Below are 12,559 nucleotides of genomic sequence, written 5' to 3'. Positions count from 1 at the left end.
GAGCTGGGAACCCTTGTTTCTTTTAACACGTGACGTGCTCCCAGGCGCAGCACCCACTCCTGAGACCCCAGCGACCCTGGAGGCCAGGGCAGGAAGGCACAAGATCAAGGCCAGGCTCAACCACACACTGAGACCCCGTCTACAGTCAGAAGGGCTGGGGTGAGCTCAGTGGCAGAGCGCCACTGGGTCCAGTGCCAGTACCACCCCCCCACAGGCGCGCCCACAGACCCGAGGCTCACAGATCAGACTGGAGGTGGACTTTTCATAGACCAGAGCAGGGTGTGGCGTCTGGCAAGGCCTCTGTCACACTGCACCCTGGAGAGCATTCGAGGGCAGCGAGTGTGTCCACTGAGGTCTCTTCACCTCTCACGGAGCACCAGGGGCCCCCACCCTGGTCACCTCTGAATGCATCAAGGTCTGGCCATGGGGATTGAGTTTCCACCCGACCACAGCCGAACCCTGACACTCAGAAGGCCAGGTGGAGCTACTTGAGGACCAGTGGAGGGAAGTGCCCACGCCCACCATGGCCTTGGCCCCGTTTTTACTTTTAATGGATATCGTTTAGTGTGACGGCACGTGTGCCAAGAACACGTAACCGTGAACATCCCAAAGCCTAACGATGCCGCGGACTCGCCTGCCCTCGGCAGCCATGGGGCTGGGACCCCTCCGCCCCCGCGTGGCCTGGTGCTGTCCCAGAGGCCAGGTCCTGGACTTGGAGTAGGCCAGCCGGCAGCAGGGGTGCCTCCTGCCAAGGCTCTGCCCGGCGCCACCTACTCCACCATTTCCTGGTCCCACAGTGCCCTCGGGTTCCTGCAGCCTGGGTTTGTCTCGCCATGTCCGGGTGCCCCAGGCCAGGTGGCCGCAGCTTTGCAGCCACAGCGTGGTCCTCGAGCAGACTTCCTGGGAGCACACCAAGAGCTCCAGGTCTGAGGGACCCCGGTGTGGCCTCCAGTTCCGCAGGTTGAGCTGGCCTCCGAGTGCTGTCCCGGGGCGTGCCTGTCCTCCTGCATCCTGGCTGGTGACCGGCCGGGCTGCCCCCGTCGTGGTGCCCCGGCCGGCCGGCTCGCGCTGCAGGGCAGGTGCCGCCGGGAGGCGCCACCTGAGGGGTGTGTGCGCCACAGGAACTTGCTTTCACTCAGGCCAGAGGCTGCCGTGGGCTCCAAGCTGACCCTGGGGCTCAGGGAAGGGCCACCTCTGTCCACGTCCTCAGGTGGTGGGGAGAGCGAGGACCCTGATCCCCTCAGATCAGGGCCCCACCCTGGGCCCTCGTTTTCCCCTCGTCATCTCCTCGAGGCCTCGTCCCCTAGTACAGTCCCCTGGGGCCCGAGCTAGCACACGTGCTTGGGGACAGTCCAGCGCTGTGGTCATGGCGAAGCTAGGCTTCCTTGCTGTGGGTGGCAGGTGCGCTGTACCCCCCGCCACCTGTCACCACTGTACCCCACACCCTGGTGGCTCGGGTCCTCTGTCCTGCCCCCTGTTCTCTGGGGACCCGCTGGTCAGTCTTGGCCTCTGCTGGGTGCTTTAAGCCCCTGCCTCCCTGGAGATGTTAGTCGAATCTGAAGGGTCAACACTCAAGGGACAGGCATGCTGGGTAGAAGGAGCCAGAGGCCAGGTCCCAGTCTGTCCTCGCCACCCAGTCGTTTCCCCCTCCAGTGTCTGGTTGTTGGGGCAGTCCTCATGGGCAGAGGCCAGTGGGGCTCTCAAGGCTCCCCAGAGCCTTGGGGCAGATGGGCCAGGGTGCCACCACTCCCCCTGGCTCGAGCCTCCGGTGGTCCCCAGGCCTGAAGTCCCAGGTGGGTGAAGGGCTGCCATCTGGGCGTCTCATCTGAGGTTGGAACCCTCAGGGGATCAGGTGACACCAGACTTTGGGGCAGGAGAAGTTCTGCGGGGCCTGCCGAGGGGCTGGGCAGGCCCATTCCTCCCCAGCTCCCAGAGGAGCCTGGCCTCTTGCTCTTGGCCCGTCCCCCATTTCAAGGAGCGAAGCGGGTTGCTGGGACCTGCGTGGCCATTTCCAGCCGGAGCTGAGAGGAGCTGAGAGTGTTCTGCGTGGTCCACGCCCTGTGCTGGGGGCACTTCCTCTGGGCTCATGAGAGTCACCTTTGCCTGCAGCTTTGTGGGAGCACAGAGCTCCATCCTCTGTGGCGTCCCTGGGGTGGTTTCCGCGGGTTTTTTCCCGTGTTTGAGGCGCGTGGGGCCCTGGGCTCTGGCCGCCGCCCGCTCCCCACCAGTCTGAATCACTGACCCGTGCTGTAGGTCACTTGCAATTTGCTGGGTTTGGCTCTCTGCCCACCCCCCCCAATCTCAAGGGAAGCTGCAGGGAGCACTGGGCCTAGGAGTCCGGGTGAGCTGAGGCCCTGCTCTCTGCCTGCTGGCTGACCGTGGCCTGCAGGGCTCTGCCCACTCAGGCGGCTCTGTTTACATACCACGGCCCATTTGAACGGGGTCCCTGTGGAGAAAGGGCCTGAGTCTCCTGGGGCTGGCTGGAGGGTGGGCGGGAAGGAGGACAGGCCCGGGTGGGGCTGCTGGCCTGCCTGGCAGGGTCCGTCTCTGCCCGTGCTGTCCGTGGCCCCGGTCGTGTCCCCTCATCTGGACGGCCATCTCTAGCAGTCACGGCTGTGAGAACTGAGCTCCATGTGAGGAGAGGCCGAGGTCACTGGGGAGGCTGTCACTGCAACTCTGGTGTCCCCCAGGCCACCTGGACAGGAGCAGCCTGTCCTCTCCATACCCTGGGCAGCAAGCAGGCGGGCGGGCAGCCGTGACCCACCTTTGTGCCTCTCTCCTGTCCTTCCAGAGTCCATCTACCGCCGGGGAGCCAGGAGATGGAGGAAGCTGTACCAGGCCAACGGCCACCTCTTCCAGGCCAAGCGCTTTAACAGGGTGAGTGGCGAGACTTCTGCCAGCTGGGCTCCTGTCGGCAGGCGGTGGAGAGGCGTCCAGGGCTGTTTTGAGCCCATGGGGGCTCATGGTGTCCCTCAGCCGTCCCTGGTGACGTGATCCCTGATGAGTGCCCAGGGGCTCTGAGGGCCTAGGCTGCTTGTGTCCAGAGTGCACCTGCAAGTCTGCAGGCAGCACCCACCTCCCCTGGGCTCTGTCCCCCCTGTGGCCCCTCCCGAGGACGCTCCGCCATCCTCCGTTGTTTCACTGTGCTCTCGTCCTCACAGTGAGGGGCGGTGCCCAGGTGCCTCGGTGCCAGAGTGGGCGGGTACTCGGATGGATGCCCATGGGCCAGTGACCACTGCAGGACTCTGCACAGAGCTCCCTGCGGCCACCTGTGTGTCACCGCCCGCTGAGCCCCTCACTTTTCTACCGTTGGTCCCCAGCTGGGTAGCTGCGACCTGGTGACCTCCCATGGCACACACAGAGGCTGTGGTGTTGCTGGCCCAGTTGCCCTCAGGGTTCTCGGAGTCTGATCTGGGGGTCAGGGTTGCGGTGACAGGTGTCCTCGGGCAGGGTGCACCCTCTCTGAGCTCTGTCTGCAGAGCAGTGTGGTGGTGACGGGTGTCAGGTGGCCACAGGGAAGCTGCTTTGTCATCCGGGCAGCTTCGTTCTGCTCCATCCCATGGCGGCCACCATCGGCACTGGCCCTCTCCCTTCTCCTCTGGGGTAGCCCAGCCAGCCCAGCCCTCAGTGGGTGCTGCCCTGCCCTGGACCTGTCCTCTGGCCTCCAGGAGGCTCTGTGGGCCTGGGTCCCTCCTCCTTGGTCCTCCAGTGTCTCGGGGCCTCCCGCCCCTCGAGGCTGACGTGGAGTCCGAGGACGAGGAGGAGAGGAGTGCCTAGGGCTGTAGGCCAGGGGACCCGCGGGCCCGCACACAGAAAGGCCAGCCAGCACGGCCCGGAGTGCCCACAGACTTGCTGGAGGAGGCGGCCTGAGACGGTACCACCTGGAGGTGGGGCTGGAGGGGTCCAGGCCCCTGGCCAAGGAGGGCCCAGCAGCCCCTCCTGGGCAGCCTCCCTCAGGGACGTGCCTGACGCGCTCCAGGTTCCTCGTGGCTCTGAATGAGGCTGCTCCACGGTGCACAGAGCTCTGGGAACAGGTGGGGACAGGGACTCCACCCTCTCGAGGCTGTGTCCCCGCACTGGCACCCAGCAGGTACAAGCTAGGCGCTGCTTTGTCCTGTGTTGTGATGAGTGAGCAAAGTCACGGGGAGTCCCGGGGCCTGCTGGGGACAAGGAGAAATGGGGCGCGTCTGCCAGGAAGGAGGCGGCTTTGGGGAGTCCAGGCAAACCTCAGGGGGCTGTGGAACACAGATCGTGGAGAGGCTGGTGTCACCGGCGTCACCCGCAAGAGGCCAGGGAGGTCATCAAGCACCAGGTGCTGCCGCCAGTGGGTGGGGGCCGCAGGGCAGGAGTGATGGGCCCTGGCCGTCTGGCCCGGGCAGCAGGGCGTGCCCACGAGGCTGTTCACGAGCCAGGACAGACGGAAAGCCGGCTGCCGCTGTGTGCGGAAGTGGAGGTGCCTGGCCAGGACCTGCACCTGCCGCCCCACCTCCATTTACAAAGTGGGCAGCGGACAGACAGCCCCTCGGGGGCCACAGCTTCTCTCTGCTAAACTTGGGAACCTGCCTGGTGCTGGTGAGAGGAGGCGTCTCCAGCAGATGCCCCAGCCCACCACCGTATCAGAGGATTCTAGAACCCCTTTCCCCGTTCCTGTGTCTGACTGGCTGGTTTTGCCAAGATGAAGCTCACACTCTCCCCCAAGACCTGCCGGGGGCCCTGGGCAGCACCGGGGGCCCTCACTGCTCAGCAGGGCGGGCTCAGCCCCGTGGCCCCTCGTGAGTCAGCTTCCACTTGGCCTCCCCTGTGGCTTCTGGAAAAAAGTCACAAGGAGAGAGTTTGCAGTGACAGAGTGGTCCTGAGCCGTGTGACGTGGGTGGGGTGCGCTGATCAGTGCGCAGAGCTGGGACCCTCGGCCTGAGCCTTTCCTGTGGTGAGGGTGTGGGTCAGTGGTAGAGCACTCGCCTAGCACGTGCGAGCGCTGGGTTCCAGATTAGCACCACATAGAAATAAGTGAATAAAATAAAGGTACTGTGACCGTCTACAACTAAAACTACTTTTTTAAAAAAAAAACTTCTCCTGAGCTCTTTGGTCCAAGCAACTGTGATCAGTCAGCAAGCACCTCCTGGACAGGAGCCAAGTTCACGCCTTGGCCTTTGGGATGTGCCCCCTGCGACTCTACATGGGCAAACAAGAGAAGGGCTGGGTTTGGCTTGCAGCTTGAGGTTTGCCACCACCCTGCTAGAGGCTCAGAGTTATGTTTGCTGAGATAATCTAGACCTGAGAGGGACCCGTGCCCACCCTGCCATCAACATGAAACGGTCCCAGGCACAGGCTCAGAGGACAAGAGGGGACCTGAGACTGCCTTAGTGTCCACGTGAAGAGGGGGAAGGGATACTGTTCCCAAGGACTTAAAGCATCGAGCTGGGCCTCACACCTGCAGCCCAGATTCATACCCTTACGTGGGTCCAGCCCAGCAGTGCCCCCAGGTGGCTGGCAGCCGCAAACACAGTTCTCTTCCAGCCAGCCTCAAAGGATTCCCACAGATGGATGCACTCAGCGTCTGAGCTCCCAATCCAAAACCACACAGGGTGGCAGGGACCTGGACATCCAGAGTAAGAGCTGGCGGAAGCCCAGACGGAAGGCTTAGACTGGCTGAAAATGTTAGAATGTGTTTACTGTCTTTAAAAATTAGAATATGTGATTGAAAATATGAGCAAGAAACAAGACTTTATTGATCATTTAATTTGTGTGAATTTGCAACAATAGAAACTTGACTCTTTTGGTTTTATCTTATTTTTTAATGGCACATTGTGTGAAATGTCAGTAATTCAAGTGTAGATTTTAAATAAGGGCTGTTGGTAAAGCACTGGCAGCCTCCCGTACAAATCACATGTGGGAGAGGTCAGCAGTTGTCCTGGCTTTGTGAAGGCACCTGGGAGCTGCGAATTCACCGCCACATGGGATCCAAGCATTGCAGATCACGATGTTAAATGGAGACTTAGAAGAGCTAAGTGCATGGGCTGCGTTGTGGCTCAGTGGTAGAGCGCTTGCCTGGTGTGGGTGAGGCACTGGGATTGATTCTTGGCACCGAGTATAAATAAACAAAGGTCCATTGACAGCTAAAAACATTAAAAGAAAAACTAAGTGCATCTAGCACATTAGATCAAAAACTTGGCTTTTCACTAAAGAGTTCCACAGGTGGTGACCGGTGTCTCTGGGGACTGTAGATGCAGCAGGAAATGGAGACTGGCCTGCATTCGGGAGCTGACCATGGGTGTGAGACTGTGTGGCCCGGTTGGGGCCTTGGGGTCCCCAGCCCGTGCCCACTCCGCCCTGCCTCCTGCATGCGCGTCAGAGCATTCCAAGGTAGCTCCTTCCCTGGTGGGGAACGGATTCCGAAAACATGTGAGGACTTGGAATGCTTTTTTTCTGGTACTGAAGTTAAAAGCAGTGGTCTTGTCCATGACAAGAACATGGTGGGAGCCCATGTGTGGTGGGCACTGTCCCTGGTGCTGGCCTCGGTGCCCGAGCCCTGAGCCCTGGCTTCCTGGGTATGGCTCTTCTCTGATGAGAACCGGCTCCCAGGCGGTCCCCTTAGTGCCCCGTGGCCCTGGTGCCAGGGCTCAGTTTTCTTGGGCAGATTCAGTCACCTCAGATGCCCTGGGCAGGAGTGATCTGAGGATCACTGAAGAAGGACATGGTTGAGAGTGATGACCAAGCGCAAAAGCACAAGAACTTTGCCTAGGGAAGTCCAGAGGGGACATCCAGGGCCTGTGGACACCACAGACGCACGGGACTAAGCCGGGTTCCAAAGATGTTCCTCCATGTGCATCTTGTGAAATTCAGAAACCCATGAGAATGTCACAAGACAAGCGATGATCATTAACTTCAGGTTGATGAGAGTCACAAAGAAGAAAAGATCTGTTCAAAATTGGAAAATAATGTCAGGTGCAGTGGCCACACCTGTCATCCCAACAACTCAGGAGGCTGAGTCCAGGTGACTTAGCAAGACCTGTCTCAAAATAAGAAATTTAAAGGGCTGGGCTGCAGCTCAGTGGTGGATGGAACCCTGGGTTCCGTGCCCAAGAACCCCCCAGGGCTGTGGCAGACTGCCCTCCCAGTTAGTGGGCAGTGGCGTCAGGTCGCCTGCAGGCTCACTCCCCCAGGTCCTCGCTCCCAGGTGACAGTTTGAAGGAGGGTCAGGGAACCTCTCCCCTGCACTTTGCGGCCTGGACTGCCTGACCAGACCCAGCAGGCAGCACCGCAGCCTGAAGCAGGGCAGGCACCACGCGGTGGGGCCCAGGCCGCTCCGGCCCGGCTCCTGGAAGGGAAGTGGGGGGCTCCTGGCGCCCCAGCGGCGTTTCCTGAACGAATGTGAAAGGTGCGGCCTGCTGGGTCCTCGGCTGGGCCCCGTGGCACAGCAGGGCTCAGGGAGAGTCAGCCCTGGCCTGACACATGCCCTTCCCACCTGCAGAAAGCGTACTGTGGCCAGTGCAGCGAAAGGATATGGGGCCTCGCCAGGCAGGGCTACAGGTGCGTCCACTGCAAGCTGCTGGTCCATAAGCGCTGCCACGGCCTCGTCCCGCTGACCTGCAGAAGGCTTATGGTGAGTCGGGGCCCAGGGTGGGTGCTAGACCCGGACTCTGGCCTGTGGTCCAGGCTGGCCTTGTGACCCATCTGTCTTGAGGGGTCGTGGCCCTGTCCCCACCCTAGCCCCATGGGAAGGGTTCCTGTGTTTTCCCTGTGACGGCCGCCAGGGCTCCGGGGGAACTCCAGTGCCCTCTGCAGGTGGGTGGGGAGGACCTCCTGTTGCCAGCTGTGGCTCAGATCTCCAGGGCTCCCAGGCTGCACCCAACGCTGGGGGCCCTGCCCTGGAGCAGCCGTGAGGGCCTAGGGACCAGGTGGGGGCAGCTCCCTCGACAGCTCATCCCGAGCACCTGGACTTGAGGAGACCGGGCCCTTGGGCACGCTGTTGACCCAGCTTCCAACCCTCGTTCTTCCAGACACCCCGGCTCTGCTGCACCTTGGGAGAGGGCACCAGGGCTGGGCGCGAGACCCCAGCCCTGCTGAGGGCCAGTGGTGGTGGCCACGCCCCATCTGGAGGTGTGTGTGTGGGGACAAGGCTGTGGGGCGGCGTGCCCACCCGTCCCAGACGGGACCAAGTCTGGCCCAGGGTGTCAGCCTGGTGTTGCTGGAGCCCCAGACACAGGGTACCACAGGCAGGGGTGGGGCAAACACTCCTGGGTCCTTTCGGGCCTGTCTGCCAAAAACCATGACAGTGCCTGGTGACAGTTCCCCCAAGGTCCACGGTAGCTTTTGGAGGCAAGCCCAGCCCGGGTGTGGTCAGCCAGAGCCCGGGCCAGTGGTGGGAGCCCATGGCTCAGTGCTTCATTGTGGTGCCAGCCATGTGGGACCCAAGCGCCCTTGGGTGATGCTTGGGGTCTGGCTGCCGTGAGGCACATGATGCGGGGGCGGGTCACCACACGTGTGAAGCCCTGACCCGTGTTTTAAGACACCTCTTGGGGGCACAGTGCCACACCTGTTGTCCTGGCAAGTCGGGAGGCTGGGGCAGGAGGACGGCAAGGTCAAGGCCAACCTGAGAAACTGAGTGAGACGCCGTCTTAAAAGGGTGCAGCTCAGTGGAGAGCACCCTGGGGCTCAGTCCCCAGGACCTTGAAATAGTAAAATTAAAGTTAGAAAACAGAAGGCCTGGCAGGGAGGCCGCAGCCCAGGGCCCTGCAGTGTCCTCTGCCTGCTGTCCTGGGCAGCTCGTCTCCTTCCTGAGCTCAGTGCAGCAGCCTGGCCACTGTGCTCTGGGCGGCACACCCCTGGCACACAGGGCACAGCAGCGGTCGTGGACAGCCACGGTGACGCGCCCGTCTCTCTGGCAGGATTCTGTCATGCCTTCCCAAGAGCCTCCAGTAGCTGAGAAGAGCGACGGCGTGGACCTTCCCTCGGAGGAGACTGATGGCAGTAGGCACTCTCTTCTCCTGCTGGCCTGGCTGGGCTCCTCTCTGCCCGGTCTGCCTCCCGCTGCCTCCCTTTCCTGGCCTCCTGGTGCCCAGGGTTCATGTGGGCAAGCCTGGTGCCCTCCCACAGGGCTGGGGGTGCACTGGGGGCCACCTGAGGATCCTGGCCAGGCTGGTTCTTCTGTGCCCTGGGAACCGTGGAGTGAGGACCCTCCCCACACGGACTTGAGAGTTCAGAGAGCACTTGGTGCTGGGGGCTGGTCTCATGGGAGGGCCTGAGGGGCTGCCGACGGGGGCTGCTGCCCGGCCCTTGGATTTCTGTGGGGGTTTCTGGGAAAGGGTGCCCCTTGTTTCCACATCCTAACCTGACTCACCTGCTCAGGTGAGTGTGACCTAACCAGGTGCTCAGCTCCTGAGATCAGTGAGGTCAGGTCCACTCAGTGAGGTCAGGTCCACTCAGTGAGGTCAGGTCCACTCAGTGGTGGGTCCACAAACCTTTTTTTTTTTTTTTTTAATGATAAGAGATTTCAGATACCAGTTGGGTCGCGGCCCAGCTGTGAGCTTGCACACCCAGGTGCGTGGGTGCTCTGGCTTCCCTTGGATAAGAGTCCCCTTGGGAACTTGAAGGATGAAACAAGGCCACAGAGCACAGAGCACTTAGTTCAGCACCCCACATGAAAAAGACTCCTAATAGACAGCTCCCTGTCCATCCAGCCACCACTTACCCATCCAGCAAGCATCTAGCCATCCATCCTCTGTGCACCATCCTGTCCACCATCCACCCAGCCAGCCAGCACTGAGCTCCTGCCCCTGCTGCGAGGGCCTGTCCTTAGGACAAAGGCTGGGAGGTGTCCCAGACTCGGCAGTGGTTCTGCTCAGGATGTCAGTCGGAGGACGGTGCAGGCGGCGTGCTGGATGGGGAGACGTGAGCACTTCCTTTACGATGTTTGAAAGGGTAGATGCACTAAACTCCTCTTTTTGACTTGGACTGTTGTCAGCCTACACAGAGTGTATCAGGATGTGACGCCCCAGTTCCCAGAGTCCCAGGGAACCCTGTTGGCATAGGGCTCCCAGGCCCTGTGTGGAGATGCATTTTCCTAAGACTGGGGTCTGATGTGGCCGCCCCTGGGAGGCCCCTGAGCACAGCAGCCCTGGCCAGGCCACCACGTGCCCCTGGAGGACCCTGACACAGGGTGATGGCCTTTTTCTCTCCCTTGCCTTCTCTAGTTGCGTACATTTCTTCCTCCCGGAAGCACGAGGGCATCAAAGACGATTCCGAGGTGAGTGTGTCCCCTCGTCCAGAGCCGTGGAGCCTGTTTCTGGGCAGTGGAGGACACTTAGGCATGAACTAGACGTGTTGGGGATTGTTGCTGGCCTCAGGTGAGACAGGGCTCTATGGCGTCTGGGAGAAGGACCTCGTCCTTGGGTCTTGCTGCTGACGCTTGCTCCACGAGTCCCCCTCCCCGGGGCGGGCGCCCTGCAGGCTGTTGGGACCCACATCCCGGCCCCAGAGCCAGGCCAGGGCTGACCTCTGAGCTGCCATTGTCATCCCATTTTATCTGCATGAAGACCTCCTTGTTGCCTCTCCCACCCTCTGGCCTGGCCGGCACCGCGCTGCCCTCTCCTGGGTGTGGACCAGGCGGTGGACGGGCCTCACAGGCAGCCTGGTGAATCATGCAGGGAGAGCTGGGCTCGGCACCCTCAAGGGCGCCCTTCCTCAAGTGACCAGCCACACATGGCCACCCCTGTCATCCCAGCGGCTCAGGAGGCTGAGGCAGGAGGACCGCAGGCCCCATCTCGGCTACTTAGCAATACCTGGTCTCAAAAAGGGCTGGGAATGTAGCTCAAAAAAGAGACGACGTGGACCACTCAGGTCTTCTCATGGCCAGTCTGGAAAGAACCGGGAGCCCGCTGGGACCACCCCCTACCACCCCCTCGCGCCCACAGACGTCTGGCAGGCCGCTCTAGGGCCGCCTGCTGGGGGCGGGGCAGACCTTGGCAGGCTGTCAAGACTGTGTCCCCTGCGGGAGGCCCTGCCTGGTGGGCTGCAGTGCCATCACAGGGCCCAGGGGCACCCGGAGGAGCAGCCCTCCCAGTGACCCTGGCAGACACATCCCTCCCCTTCCCTGGGCTCCCTCCCTAGGACCTGAAACCTGTCATCGATGGGGTCGACGGCATCAAGATCTCTCAGGGGCTCGGGCTGCAGGACTTCGACCTCATCAGGGTCATCGGGCGCGGCAGCTACGCCAAGGTCCTCCTGGTGCGGCTGAAGAAGAACGACCAGGTCTACGCCATGAAGGTGGTCAAGAAGGAGCTGGTCCACGACGACGAGGTGGGTGGGGGGCCGCTGGGCCGAGGGCAGGGGCGGGGGCCGCGCGGTGGGGAACACGTGGGCAGGTGGGGGGGTGGGGAACACACCTGGGTCCCCAGGGGGCGGGGCTGCAGGGGGGACCACATGGGCAGGTGGGGGGCGGGGACGCACCCTGGGGTCCCCAGGGGACCAGGCTGCGTGGTGCAGACCTGTGGGCGTGGGGGGGGCCGGGGACGCACCTGGGTCCCCAGGGGGCAGGGCTGCATGGCGGACCACGTGGGCAGGTGGGGGGGTGCACCCTGGGTCCACTCAGGGATGGAGTGTGGACATGGGCCGGGGTCTCTGAGGGGATGGGGACGGGCTGCGTCTCTGGGCATGGGCAGGAGGAAGCCGCTGCAGGCTGTGGTGAAGGCTGGATTCCGGTGAGGGGAGCCGCTGGGCTGAGTGACCGGCTGGCTTGATGTGTCAGCTGCAAGCTCAGAATGGCTGAGTCTGGTGACATGGCAGTGCAGCCGGAGCCGGTCGGGTGGTGAGGGTGGCACCGTCTCTGGGCACATGCTGAGTGGCAGCTCCATGCCAGCTGCTTCCTTTTCTCTCTGTGGTGCTGGGTGACCAGGCCTTGTGACTGCGAGGCACGACTCGGCCGCTGAGCCCTGTCTCAGGCCCTGGCGCCGGTGCTTCTGGGGAGAAGTTAAGGCAACAGGACTGATGGTTTATTTCTTGAAATCTCAATTTCAACTTCAAGATTTGTTTTGTTTAGTTTTGTACCAAAGATTGAACCCAGAGGCACTTGACCACTGAGCCGCATCCCCAGCCACTTCTGTGTTTTATTTTGAGATGGGTCTTGCTGAGGCTGGCTTTGAACTGGCCAGTGAAGTTGTGGTGAAGTGCACGTGACATAGAGCCTGCCATTTAGCCACGTTGAGTTGGTTTGTCACATTTTGAATGACCGCCACCATTACCTAGTCCTGAACATCCCTTCCCCTGCCAGACCTGACCCTACCAAGCTGGGCTGGCATTCCCCTCACATCGGCCCCCCCAGCCACCCACCGCGTCCTGCGTGGACTTCTGGTGGCGTCCTGTGCTGGGCATGTCACTGGCACCTGCTCAGGGTCCCCTGGTGGTAGCGTGCATCAGGATGCCCAGTCTGTGGTCCCAAGGCCTCGCTCTGTGCATCTGTCCATCCACGGGCAGAGCTCTCCCACCTTTGGCTGCGGACAGCGGTCGTGCAGTGAGGTCAGAGTCCCTGAGCCCCCGGGAGGCACGTCTGGGTGGAGTTGCT

The 12,559-nt window shown here is 61.9% G+C and overlaps 1 protein-coding gene across 6 annotated transcripts in view; it reads left to right on the top strand.

Annotated features, from left to right (window-relative positions):
- Positions 1–12,559, top strand: part of Prkcz (protein kinase C zeta) — an 81,803-nt gene that overhangs the window by 50,064 nt on the left and 19,180 nt on the right. For 4 of the 6 annotated variants that reach the window (XM_048783805.1, XM_048783808.1, XM_048783809.1 and 1 more), the window contains 5 exons: positions 2,792–2,877; positions 7,472–7,603; positions 8,889–9,018; positions 10,194–10,246; positions 11,110–11,298. In XM_048783805.1, coding sequence (XP_048639762.1) covers positions 2,792–2,877; positions 7,472–7,603; positions 8,889–9,018; positions 10,194–10,246; positions 11,110–11,298 — 590 coding nt within the window. The remainder of the gene's footprint in view (positions 1–2,791; positions 2,878–7,471; positions 7,604–8,888; positions 9,019–10,193; positions 10,247–11,109; positions 11,299–12,559) is intronic. The other 2 variants (XM_015501500.2, XM_048783807.1) reach the window with 1 other exon arrangement.

The sequence above is a fragment of the Marmota marmota genome, unplaced genomic scaffold, assembly GCF_001458135.2.
Source record: "Marmota marmota marmota unplaced genomic scaffold, marMar, whole genome shotgun sequence".
NCBI lineage: Eukaryota > Metazoa > Chordata > Mammalia > Rodentia > Sciuridae > Marmota > Marmota marmota.
The sequence above is the reverse complement of the archived record's forward strand: the minus strand, read 5'-3'. Positions and strand labels throughout refer to the sequence as shown.